Source organism: Capricornis sumatraensis, chromosome 2, assembly GCF_032405125.1.
Source record: "Capricornis sumatraensis isolate serow.1 chromosome 2, serow.2, whole genome shotgun sequence".
In the NCBI taxonomy this organism is placed as follows: Eukaryota; Metazoa; Chordata; class Mammalia; order Artiodactyla; family Bovidae; genus Capricornis; species Capricornis sumatraensis.
Genome location: NC_091070.1, coordinates 91781891 through 91794249, shown reverse-complemented (window position 1 = coordinate 91794249; position 12359 = coordinate 91781891). Strand labels below are relative to the sequence as shown.

At 42.9% G+C, this 12359-nt stretch overlaps 1 protein-coding gene across 2 annotated transcripts in view; it reads right to left on the bottom strand.

Moving 5' to 3' along the window:
* TBCA (tubulin folding cofactor A) overlaps positions 1 to 8356 on the bottom strand; it is an 86263-nt gene extending 77907 nt beyond the window's left edge. For both annotated transcript variants that reach the window (XM_068966077.1, XM_068966078.1), the window contains exon 1: positions 8233 to 8356. In XM_068966077.1, the coding sequence (XP_068822178.1) occupies positions 8233 to 8285 (53 nt within the window). In that variant the 5' untranslated portion in view covers positions 8286 to 8356. The remainder of the gene's footprint in view (positions 1 to 8232) is intronic.
* Between the last annotated feature and the right edge of the window lie 4003 nt (positions 8357 to 12359).

The window sequence follows — 12359 nt, the reverse complement described above, 5'->3', positions numbered from 1 at the left end:
AACAATATCTTTTTGGATCTGTCTTCTCAGGCAAGGGAAATAAAAACAAGAATAAACAAACGGGACTAATCAAACTAAACATCTTTTGCACAACAAAGCAAACTACCAACAAAAGGGAAAAGTCACCTACTGAACTATAGAAGCTATCTAAAAACATATTTCTGACAAAGAAAGGATTAACAACCAAACTATACCAAAAAACAGACATAACTCAAGATAAAAATTAAGAAAGAAACAAACCTGACTTAAAAAAAGAAAAATGGGTAGAAGACCTGAATAGACATTTTTCCAAAGGAGATACACAGATGGCTAACAAGGACATGAAAAGATGCCCAACACCACTCATCATCAGGGAAATGCAAGTTAAAAACACAATGAGATACCTCTCACACCTGTCAGAATGGCTATTATCAAAAAAGAAAACAATGGATGTGGAGAAAAGGAATCCTTGTGTACTGCTGATGGAAATGTAAATTGGTGCAACGAGTATGGGAAACAGTATGGGATTCCTCAAAAAATTAAAAATGAAACCACCATATGATCCAGTGATTCCACTCGAGTATTTTTTTTTTTTTTTACTTTACTGTATTGGTTTTGCCATACATTGACATGAATCCACCACAGGTGTACATGAGTTCCCAATCCTGAACCCCCCTCCCACCTCCCACCCCATATCATCTCTCTGGGTCATTCCAGTGCATCAGCCCCAAGCATCCTGTGTCCTGTATGGAACCTAGACTGGTGATTCATTTCTTACATGATAGTATACATGTTTCAATGCCATTCTCCCAAATCATCCCACCCTCTCCCTCTCCCGCAGAGTCCAAAAGTCTGTTCTATACATCTGTGTCTCTTTTGCTGTCTCACATACAGGGTTATCATTACCATCTTTCTAAATTCCATATATACGTGTTAGTATACTGTATTGGTGTTTTTCTTTCTGGCTTATTTCACTCTGTATAATGAGCTCCAGTTTCATCCACCTCATTAGAACTGATTCAAATGTATTCTTTTTAATGGCTGAGTAATACTCCATTGTGTATATGTACCACAGCCTTCTTATCCATTCATCTGCTGATGGACATCTAGGTTGCTTCCATGTCCTGGCTATTATAAACAGTGCTGCGATGAACATTGGGGTTCACGTGTCTCTTTCAATTCTGGTTTCCTCGGTGTGTATGCCTAGCAGTGAGATTGCTGGGTCATAAGGCAGTTCTATTTCCAGTTTTTTAAGAATCTCCACACTGTTCTCCATAGTGGCTGCACTAGTCTGCATTCCACCAACAGTGTAAGAGGGTTCCCTTTTCTCCACACCCTCTCTGGCATTTATTGCTTGTAGACTTTTGGATCGCAGCCATTCTGACTGGTGTGAAATGGTACCTCCTTGTGGTCTTGATTTGCATTTCTCTGATAATGAGTGATGTTGAGCATCTTTTCATGTGTTTGTTAGCCATCTGTATGTCTTCTTTGGAGAAATGTCTATTTAGTTCTTTGGCCCATTGTTTGATTGGGTCATTTATTTTTCTGGAATTGAGCTGCATAAGTTCCTTGTATATTTTTGAGATTAGTTGTTTGTCAGTTGCTTCATTTGCTCTTATTTTCTCCCATTCAGAAGGCTGTCTTTTCACCTTGCTTATATTTTCCTTTGTTGTGCAGAAGCTTTTAATTGTAATTAGATCCCATTTGTTTATTTTTGCTTTTATTTCCAGTATTCTGGGAGGTGGATCATAGAGGATCCTGCTGTGATTTATGTCAGAGAGTGTTTTGCCTATGTTCTCCTCTAGGAGTTTTATAGTTTCTGGTCTTACATTTAGATCTTTAATCCATTGTGAGTTTATTTTTGTGTATGGTGTTAGAAAGTGTTCTAGTTTCATTCTTTTACAAGTGGTTGACCAGTTTTCCCAGCACCACTTGTTGAAGAGATTGTCTTTAATCCATTGTATATTCTTGCCTAATTTGTCGAAGATAAGGTGTCCACAGGTGTGTGGATTTATCTCTGGGCTTTCTATTTTGTTCCATTGATCTATATTTCTGTCTTTGTGCCAGTACCATACTGTCTTGATGACTGTGGCTTTGTAGTAGAGCCTGAAGTCAGGCAAGTTGATTCCTCCAGTTCCATTCTTCTTTCTCAAGATTGCTTTGGCTATTCGAGGTTTTTTGTATTTCCACAGAAATTGTGAAATTATTTATTCTAGCTCTGTGAAAAATACTGCTGGTAGCTTGATAGGGATTGCATTGAATCTGTAGATTCTTTGGGTAGTATACTCATTTTCACTATAATGATTCTTCCGATCCATGAACATGGTATATTCTCCATCTATTAATGTCCTCTTTGATTTCTTTCATCAGATAAATACTCCTGAGTATTTATATATAAAAAAAAAAACTAATATAAAAGATACATACATTCCTATGTTCTTTGCAGCATTTGCAAAGTGCCCATGAATTTGTTGCTGCTGTTGTTGTCCAGTCACTAAGCTGTGTCCAACTCTTTGTGACACCATGGACCAAAGCATGCCAGCTTCCTCTCTCTTCCACTATCTCCTAGAGTTTGCTCAAACTCATTTCCACTGAGTCCATGAACAGAGGAATGGATAAAGAAAATGTGATTGATAAATACAATACACACATACAATGGAATATTAGCCATAGAGATGAACGAAATCTTGCCATTTGTGACAACATGGATGGACTTAGAGAGTATTACGCCAAGTGAAATAAGTCAGAAAAAAACAAATACTGTATGATTTCACTTATATGTGGGATCTAAAAAACAAAACAAATGAACAAATATAACTAAAGAGAAACAGAATCAAACACAGAATAAACAGATGGTTGCCCAAGGGGAGGCATATGGGGGGAGGGAAATTAGTGAGGGAGATTAAGAGGTATAAGCTTCAGTTATAAAATACTAATAATGAGTCATGGCTACCAAGGGGGAAAGGGGAGGCGGGAAGAATCGGGAGACTGGGATTGACATCTATGCACTACTGATACTACGCATAAAATAGAGGACTACCCGGAACACACCATAAGCACAGGGAACTCTACTCAGTGCTCTGTGGTGACCTAAACGGGAAGGAAACCCAAGAGAGGGGGTACATGTAGAGCTGATTCACTTTGCAGTACAGCAGAAACTACACAACACGGTGAAGCAACTATATTCTAACAAAAATTAATTTTAAAAAACTATCTCAATTAAACCAAAAGAAAAAAAAACAATGCCATATCTTCTTCTTCAGAGAAAATTATTTTCTAAATCACCAATAATTTAATACAGAAAAAAGGCTACTATGGCAAACCTTCATGCTTACAGGATGCATTTAAATTTTAATTTAAGTAAAGTGCAACATTTAATTCACAGTTGTACTATCATCAAATAGTCTCCAAATAATCGCAGCACACAGAAAACAGTGTTATGTTTGCTAGATATCTAAGTACTAATACAAATCATCCTGGTTTGCTTGAGACATTCCCAACTTCAGCACTGTAGGTTCCACATCCTGGAAACCCTTCAGTCCCAAGTAAACCCTACAACTGATGCCAGTGAGACACTAGGGGGAAGGGAAGGGGAAGAAAAGATGTACAGTTCTGCACTGGAAAAGAAGAAATTTGGAGTCATATTTGGTAATCCTTGCTAGGACTGCCAGATTAGCTCTGACCCAGTCACAGATAAGAAGGTCTAGCAATCTGGAGAATGGATTCAAATCTTTAAAAAGAGCCTGCCAGAGCCAAACCTACCAACCAATACCCACTAACAATGAATCACATGTGAACACTGGCTACTTCTTGAAGTAACTTAGTATAATTACTCACTCTGAGTACACATATATCTCTATAGTTCACAGCCAGAATTATCCCTGAGAAAACAATCATGTTGCAGGGAAAGAGGTATTTGACAAGTCCTAGGAGTGAGAAACTCAGCACCAAGTCAGAATCAATGCTGTCTAACTAACAACCTTTCCTAGTAACTGGACTCTCTTGTTTCTAGGAATCTAACCTCTTCTCTTGAAATCTATTTCTGGAAATCAGATCCTTTGCCTTTGTTACAATGTGAGGTTAACAAAGTTTCTCTACAACTAGAGCACTGTTCAGGCTTCTTTCCTTATAGTCTGAAGTCACTGTTTTGCCAACATGTTGAAAAGTGCATCTTTCCACTCACTGTTTGATCTCTGTTGCCTAATATCACCATCTATTTATTGCCTGTTTCCATACTCCAGTAACATTCCATCTGCCTGGCCAGATTTCTTTCTAAATTAAAGCCCACTACAGGGAACTCCTAGATCACCTGAAGAATTTAAGCAGATCTGATTAGACACTAAACTCTAAGAATTCACCCTCCCTAGTACTGCTGCTGCTGCTGCAAAGTCGCTTCAGTCGTGTTCGACTCCTTGCGACCCCACAGACGGCAGCCCACCAGGCTCCCCCTGTCCTCGGGATTCTCCAGGCAAGAATACTGGAGTGGGTTGCCATTTCCTTCTCCAATGCAGGAAAGTGAAACGTGAAAGTGAAGTTGCTCAGTCGTGTCCAGCTCTTAGCGACCCCATGGACCGCAGCCTACCAGGCTCCTCCGTCCATGTGATTTTCCAGTACAGCCTACCCAAACTGAACTCTAGGACTAATACCTAGAATATATCTCTAAGTGGCTTTCAATTCCTGGAAAGAAAACTGAAGGAATTCAGGGCTTGAATGACTTATAAATCTTTTTTTCCAAATAAAAGTTGTTACCTGTGGAGATAAATGAGGCTATGGGAAATGAACATCTTGACCGGAAAAATGGTGCTGAGACCAGAAATTGAATTTTAGATGACTTCTTTCTAAAACCAATGCTTTTATGAATGGGAATTCATAAAACCAAGAACATGTCTGAATCATGAAACCAACTGAGAAGTCTCTGAAACTAAATTTGCAGAGGATTAAAAATGCATATAATGCATTTTAAAAATGCATCTTTTTATAATAAAAGATGTTTAACTTATATAGAGAAGAATATAATGAAGACAAATGACCATTCATCTCCAACAATTACTAATGTATTGCCACATATGCCTCATCTATTCTCTTTCCTTTGCTGAAGTAAAATGTAGAATTCTAAAAAACAACATACTAAGGCAGATGTTGAAAGGAGTCAAAGTAAAACAATTTTCAGGAAAAAGTAACAGAAGAGAGAATAGCGAACAATATTTACAGGTTGAGAGTTATCTACCAAGGCAAAATATGGTTAATAAAAAGCTAAAATACAAATTTTAGGGAGTTTTTAACCATATCTCATTTCAGTACATACAGACAAGCTCTAACCAAAATGCCAACAGAACAGCCATGAAAAAATATACAGTAGGCATTTGATTAATTTATAATTTGAGATACTACAGAAAATTATGAAGGGAATTCATTAAAATGATAAATGTATGTAATTATAAAGAATTAAAATTAAACTTTGATAATGCTCTATAAGGAGAAGGCAATGGTGACCCACTCCAGTACTCTTGCCTGGAAAATCCCATGGGCGGAGGAGCCTGGTGGGCTGCATTCCATGGGGTCGCTGAGGGTCTGACACGACTGAGCGACTTCACTTTCACTTTTCACTTTCATGCACTGGAGAAGGAAATGGCAACCCACTCTAGTGTTCTTGCCTGGAGAATCGCAGGGATGGGGGAGCCTGGTGGGCTGCCGTCTATGGGGTCGCACAGGGTTGGACACGACTGAAGCGATTTTGCAGCAGCAATGCTCTATTATTGAAATAAAATGAAAACAAAACTTTATTTCCGAGCAGTAATCTATACATACTTAGGAATTTTTGAAAGCCTAGGAACTTAATTATGCAAATAAGTGTTTGTTGTTGTTGTGCCCAGTCATGTCCTCTCTTTCCAACTCCAGAGACTGTAGCCTGCCAGCCTCCTCTGTCCATGGAATTTTCCAGGCAAAAATACTGGAGTGGGTTGCCATTTTCTACTCCAGGGAATTTTTCCTATCAAGGGTTTTAACTCACATCTCTTGCATCTCCTGCACTGGCAAGCAGATTCTTTACCACTGCACCACCTGGGATGTCCCAAATCAGTGTGTCTCCCAAAAATAACCCATGTTGGTGAGGATGGGGAGAAAAGGGAATCCTTGTACACTGTTGGTAGGAATGGAAATGGGTGCAGCCACTGTGGTAAACAGTATCAAAAAACTAAAAATAGAACCACCATATGCTCCAGCAATTCCACTCCTGGGTATTTATCTGAAGAAAATGAAAACACCAAATCTGAAAAGATACATGCACCCTAATGTGCACAGCAGCATTATTTACAAAAGCAAAGCTATGGAAGCAACCTGAGTATCCATCAACTGATGAATGGATACAGAAAATGTCACACGCAGACACCATAGACTACTACTCAGCCATTAAAAAGAATGGAATTCTGCCATTTGCAACACTATACATGGACCTGGAGGGCATTATGATCAGCGAAGTCAGTCAGAGAAAGACAAATACTGTACGTTGTCATAAAATGTGGAGCCTAAAAAATAAAACACACCAATGAATATGGCAAATCAGGAACTGACTCACAGAGCAAACTAACGGCTACCCGCTGGGTAAGGGAATGGACAGCAGAGGGGATGCAGTCAATATAGCCACTTTAAATGGAGAATAAATAATAAAATTCTGAATCTCTATGTCATATACCTGAAATTAATACTGTAAACCAACTATACCTCAATAAAAAGAAGTTATTTCTCATGACTTTCTGACTAAAGCACTCTTCTTCATATCCTTTTGGAATCATTTTGCCAAATAGATTTATAAAAATGACATAACCAAAGTAAGCATAACAAAAGTGAACAACAGAACTCTGGGGTGAGTAACAGTGCAAATTATGTTTTCAATTACACATCTCAAGTCTCCTCCTATTATCACACATTAAAAAAATACCCCTGGGGTGGGGCATTGCAATTTAAAACAAAAGACTGTAGGTTAGAAACCTTAGTTCTTTCCCTGGTCGGCCACTAACCAGCAATGACCCCGAACAAGTTTACTTTTTCTATTTCAACTTCAAAGCTCAGTTTCTCATGTGGATAAACAGGAATAAAAATCATAGTATTAGTTAACATGTACTAGTAGTTTCTACATACTGTTAAACAGAACAGCAGGTGCTGCAACAGCTGCATGAGGCTGGTACTCCATTTTACAAAGGGGGAAACTGAGGCAGATGTAATGTCTTCAACAGTACATAACATGGCAGAATCAAGATTGCAACCCAAGCAGTCTCACTTCAGAAAAGCTGTCCACTTCACTACTACTCATCCTGTCTCCTTACTGTCTTAACAATGACAGTTTCTAGGAGAGCGCAGTGTAAGGCTCTACTAATAAGCCTCAGAGGTAACAGCTTCCTAAGTGAATCCATTCTCCCCTTTGCCTTGTCATGCCTCTGGTGAAAAATATCAACACAGGGAGGAAAGGTGTGCAAAAAGGAAGAAGCCAGAGAGCTAGGATTAGACAGATTTGCTGCCAAATTAACCTGCTTCTTCAGAAGGCTGTTCATCTTTTCTCTTGGAAGTTTGATCTTTCGGGGTCTGAACAATAAAGTTCTCACAAGCACTCCAGTGTCTAACCACGGTTGGAATAACGGCGAATTACCAGCCTGGCCTACCCAGGATGGTTCCTTAGCACTCTACAGGCTCTGGGGCGAGCCGCGGGGACGCTGGCCGGGCAGAGCGAGGCCTCGAAGTTTGTCGAGAGCGCTGCAAGCTCACGGCCCAGTTTGGGACTGTCCCGCCTGCCATGTTGGATGACAGGGCGCCCGCCAGCTCCCACTTCGGATGAAGGCGGCCTCGGGACGCCCTCCTAAACTTCTGAACGGGCTCGCGCCTCCACCTGAGCGCAGGGAGAGGCCTGGAAGCGCCCCTCCGGCCAGGTTCTCCGCGGAGACCCGGAGCACGACCGCAGTGGGCCGGGCCGCCGCCCCTCCGTCTTCTCGGCCGCGGGCGCGGGAGGGGTGCGGCCCGGGGACCCTCGCCGCTCCCCCGCCGGGCTTCCGAAGGAGCGGGCGCGGGGAGCGGAGGGGCCAGGCCGGCGGACGCGGGCACCGGCGCGCCCCCTCCGTCCCCGCCGCGGGCCCACCGGCCGGGGCGCCGCAGGTGAGGCCTGGAGTACGGGCCCGCCTCGGGCCTGCGCTCCGCCGGGCCCCTTGGGCCGCCGCGAGGTGAGGAGAGGAGGCAGCAGCCGCGGCGCCGCTTCCGGCTCCTTACCGCTTCACCACGCCGGTCTTGATCTTGATCTGCCTCACGCGAGGATCGGCCATGGTCCCTCGAGCGCCGCGGAAAGGAAGGGCTGAGAACCGGGGTAACCGTGCAGGGAGACGGCGCGGAGGAGGCGGGCCTGTCGGCGTAGCCGGCGCGGCCCGCGCGCGTGCGCACAGCCCGCCGCGGCCCCGGCTCCGCTGACCGCCCTGCCCTGCCTCCACACACCCGCGGGCCGGGGGCCGGGGGCCGGGGGCCGGGGGCGTCGCGGGGCGGGGGCCGGTCACCGCTTACCGCCCTGCCCTGCCTCCACCCAGTTCCTGGTCGCGGAACCTGCCCTCGTCTAGCTCAAATCACTCCTCTTTTAGTTCCTGAACAAGCCTCCTTTTAGTTATGGATACAAGTTAACACTTTCCCCCGTCTCCGCAGTCTGGGCTTTGGGGAAACTTCAGTGTCTCCCCGGATAGGCTGCTTTGGCCATGGGACTGCTTTGCGAGATTATCTGTTTAACGGACGGAGTGACCCAAAAATTGAAGATATTTTCGGTGTCATTATCTTATGTAAATAGGGCAGAATAATGCAGGTTTAAAGAAATAAAACACCATCACTCACATAGTTAAGAGAATCCTTAACCTCTAGTCCAGACCTCTGCATTGATGCGGATAAATGCACCTAATAAATAGTCATCACCTCAAGTGTATCTTTAACATTCCACTTAGAAAATTTGTGCGACACAAAAAGCTTGGGCTTCGTGGTCAAATCAACCCTCAGGCATTCGGGGTTTTACCCTTTAACAGTTAGATGACACTGGACACGCAGGCCACTTAACCTCATTGCTGAACCTTTTTCCTTGTATGCAAAATAGAAAAATTAATGTCCGCTTTCAGAGTAGGGGCTTCCCTGGTGGCTCAGATGGTAAAGAATCCGCCTGCAACGCGAGAGACCTGGGTTCAGTCCCTGGGTTGGGAAGATCCCCTGGAGAAGGGAAAGGCTACCCACTCCAGTATTCTGGCCTAGAGAATTCCATGGGGTCGCAAAGAGTCTGACACAACTGAGTGACTTTCACTTACAGAGTAGCTATGAAGGTTGACACATAATAGATACTCAACAGTTTTTTACTATTGCTTTATATTTCCAAAATACCTGTCTATCGCACAAAAGGAGGCAGGCCTCCAGTGAGCTCCACCCGCCCTCTTCCTGATGGGGTCCCAGGGAACGCAGGGCAGTGCTCCTTTCTTTTCTAGCTTCCTGGTATCTTTCTTCAAAAACCTCACTGTCCTTACCCTTCCCTACACTTGCTTCCCTCCTGGCTTCTGTGACTAGCTATGGACAGGTCAAGACCCTGACAGTTCAAGAACTTCAGTATAAATCCAACATCAAAGCACACCTCCTGGGGACTTCCCTGGTGGTCTAGTGGTTAAGACTGTGCTCCCAAAGCAGGGGGCACAGGTTCGATCCCTGGTTGGGGAACTAGATCCCACGTGCTGCAATGAAAGCTCTCACACAGGGCAAGTAAGACCTGGCACAGCTAAATAAATAAACATTAAAAACAAAAACAAAAACAAAACACCTCCTGGAGAAAGCCTAGCAAGACTGACCTCTGTCTACTTCATGCTCCTTGGATACTTTGGAATCACCCAAAATTCATTTTTACTTGGGATATCTTTCTTTTAAAACCTATGTTTGAGTTCATGAGAATGTGCTTACTTAACTCTTCATTGGATTACAAGCCTCTTTAGAGACAAAAACCTTGTCTTCTATAAATCTTCTCCTAACCTCCACCTGTGTTCAGTATACAGCAGTGTTAAAATCAATAAATAGTGTTATCATACTGGTTGGCATACTGAAATACAATTTCAAGTGACACAGCAGAGCTATGACATATGGGGTGGGGGGAGTGAAAAATAAAAAACAGAAAAGAAAAAAAAAAACAAGGGACTCACCACAGCAAAATGCTACAATCAGAAATCCAGTAGATTATTAATATAAAGTTATTAGATAACCGCTTAAGCCAAAGAAACAATAACAGTAAAACCTACATATCAAAAGATTGTGAAGCTAGGGTTCTCGCTACTGTCAAGGATATTCCTTCAGTCAGGCAACAAAAACTTTGTAACACTTCATTCTTTGCTTTTTGCCATGGTTTCCAGAACCTCAGACCTCAGTTTTGCACTGATTCGCAGCTTTTCCCTCAGCCTAGGTTTTTGATGTAAATACCTACTATCTCACCAAACCCCTAACTCTGCCTTCACCCATTTGCTTTTTTCCCTTTGTTTTAATGATCTTGTAAGTGTGAACCAGTAATAAATAAATGTAATATACCAGCCAAAAGACCTTTGCTGCTGCTGTATACACCTAGTCCTACACTCAGGCCTGCCCCAATGGCTCAGCAGGTCAAGAATCTCCCTGCAACGCAGGAGACAGGAGATGTTGGTTTGATCCTTGGGTCTGGAAGATCACCTGGAGAAGGATACAGCAACCCACTTCAGTATTCTTGCCTGGGAAATCCCATGGACAGAGGAGCCTGGCAACCTACAGTTCAAAGGGTCGCAAAGAGCTGGACATGACTGAGCGACTAAGCACACAGCACTGCCCAGGCCCGCAGTGTGTGTTTCATCTGTGTCTATGTGTCTGTATTGTATGCTTGAGGCTATGCGTTAAGATCATGGTGTTTGGCCCCATGCCTAAAGATAGGGGATAGGCAGAATGTTTCCCAGTGTCAGGAATTTAGAGTAGTGGTTAAAAGCATGAACTCTGGGGCCAAACTGCCTAGAGTCACTTTCCAGCTCTACTTCTTACTAACTGTGAAAACCTGGACAAATTACCAACCTTTCTATGCCTCAGTTTCTTCATCTGTAAAACATGGGTGATAATAATAATGTTGTTGTTATTTTAGTCACTAAGTCGTGTTCGACTCTTTTGCAACCCAGTGGACTGTTGCCCGCTAGGCTCCTCTATCCATGGGATTTTTCAGGCAAGAATACTGGAGTGGGTTGCCATTTTCTTCTCCAGCAGATATCCCTGACCCAGGAATCAAACCCACATCTCCTGCATTGCAGGTGAATTCTTTACCACTGAGCAAAGCCCAATTATAATACCTACCTGATAATGTTGTTATAAAGTCTAAATGAGTTAATATTTATAAAATGCTTAGGACTTAATTAAGCCCCATACAAAGTGTTTGTTAAATAAATAAGTCATCTGGGAGGTGCTAAATAGGAAACTGAGTAAACAGTAGGATACACACTTGTATGAATATAAAAATATACATTATAATTAATGAGATTATGCTGAATTCCTGTTTGACTATTACCTTCATATAAAAAGGACCCATGTTGGACTTATCCACCACTGTAGCCCAGCATGCAGCAATGCCTGGCACATATAGGTACTCAATAAATATTTCTTGAATGAATAACTCCCGCTTTAAAAATCTTTTTTTCCCCATTTAACAATATGTCATGGAGCCTTCTCATTCCAACAAGAGGGCTACCAAGATAATCTGGAACATCCCGTCATCACCCTCTAACCCCGTACACACACACACGCACATCTTTCTCTGTGCCTTGCTCCTTTGGGTCTGGACTTTGAGGAAGTAGACCAATGGAAGGTTATTTCTTGTTACTATGGGAGGCCTGCAAGATCTAGGCAAGCAGATCCCCTATGCTATTTGGAATAGAAACCATGCAAGCTGCATTTCTTACTGTTTGACACCCTTCTGTTCTGTTATCCATAAGCTTTTTTTTTTTTTGGCCACACCAAATGGCATGTGGGATCTTAGTTCCATGACCAGGGATCGAACCTCCCCCCAACAGTGGACGTGCACCACTGGACTGTCGGGGAAGTCTCATCCATAAACCTTATTTGAGTTCTGTTTAAAGATTCCAGCCTGGCTTCAGGTGAACTATAGGAATAAATCTGTAGGGGATTCTGTAAGCGATCAGTTTATCAGCATTCATGGTTGAAGGCTGAAGAGATCTGAGAGATACTCAGGACTCAGGACTCTGGCAGGGCAAGAGGAAAGTCCAGCCATCTCCTCCCTGAGTGGCACTTCTCCATTACTAATAATCTTGGAGGGCCGAGGTGATATTTTATTAAACAATGCTACTGCTTCCCTGACAACTTCCTTGTATAAG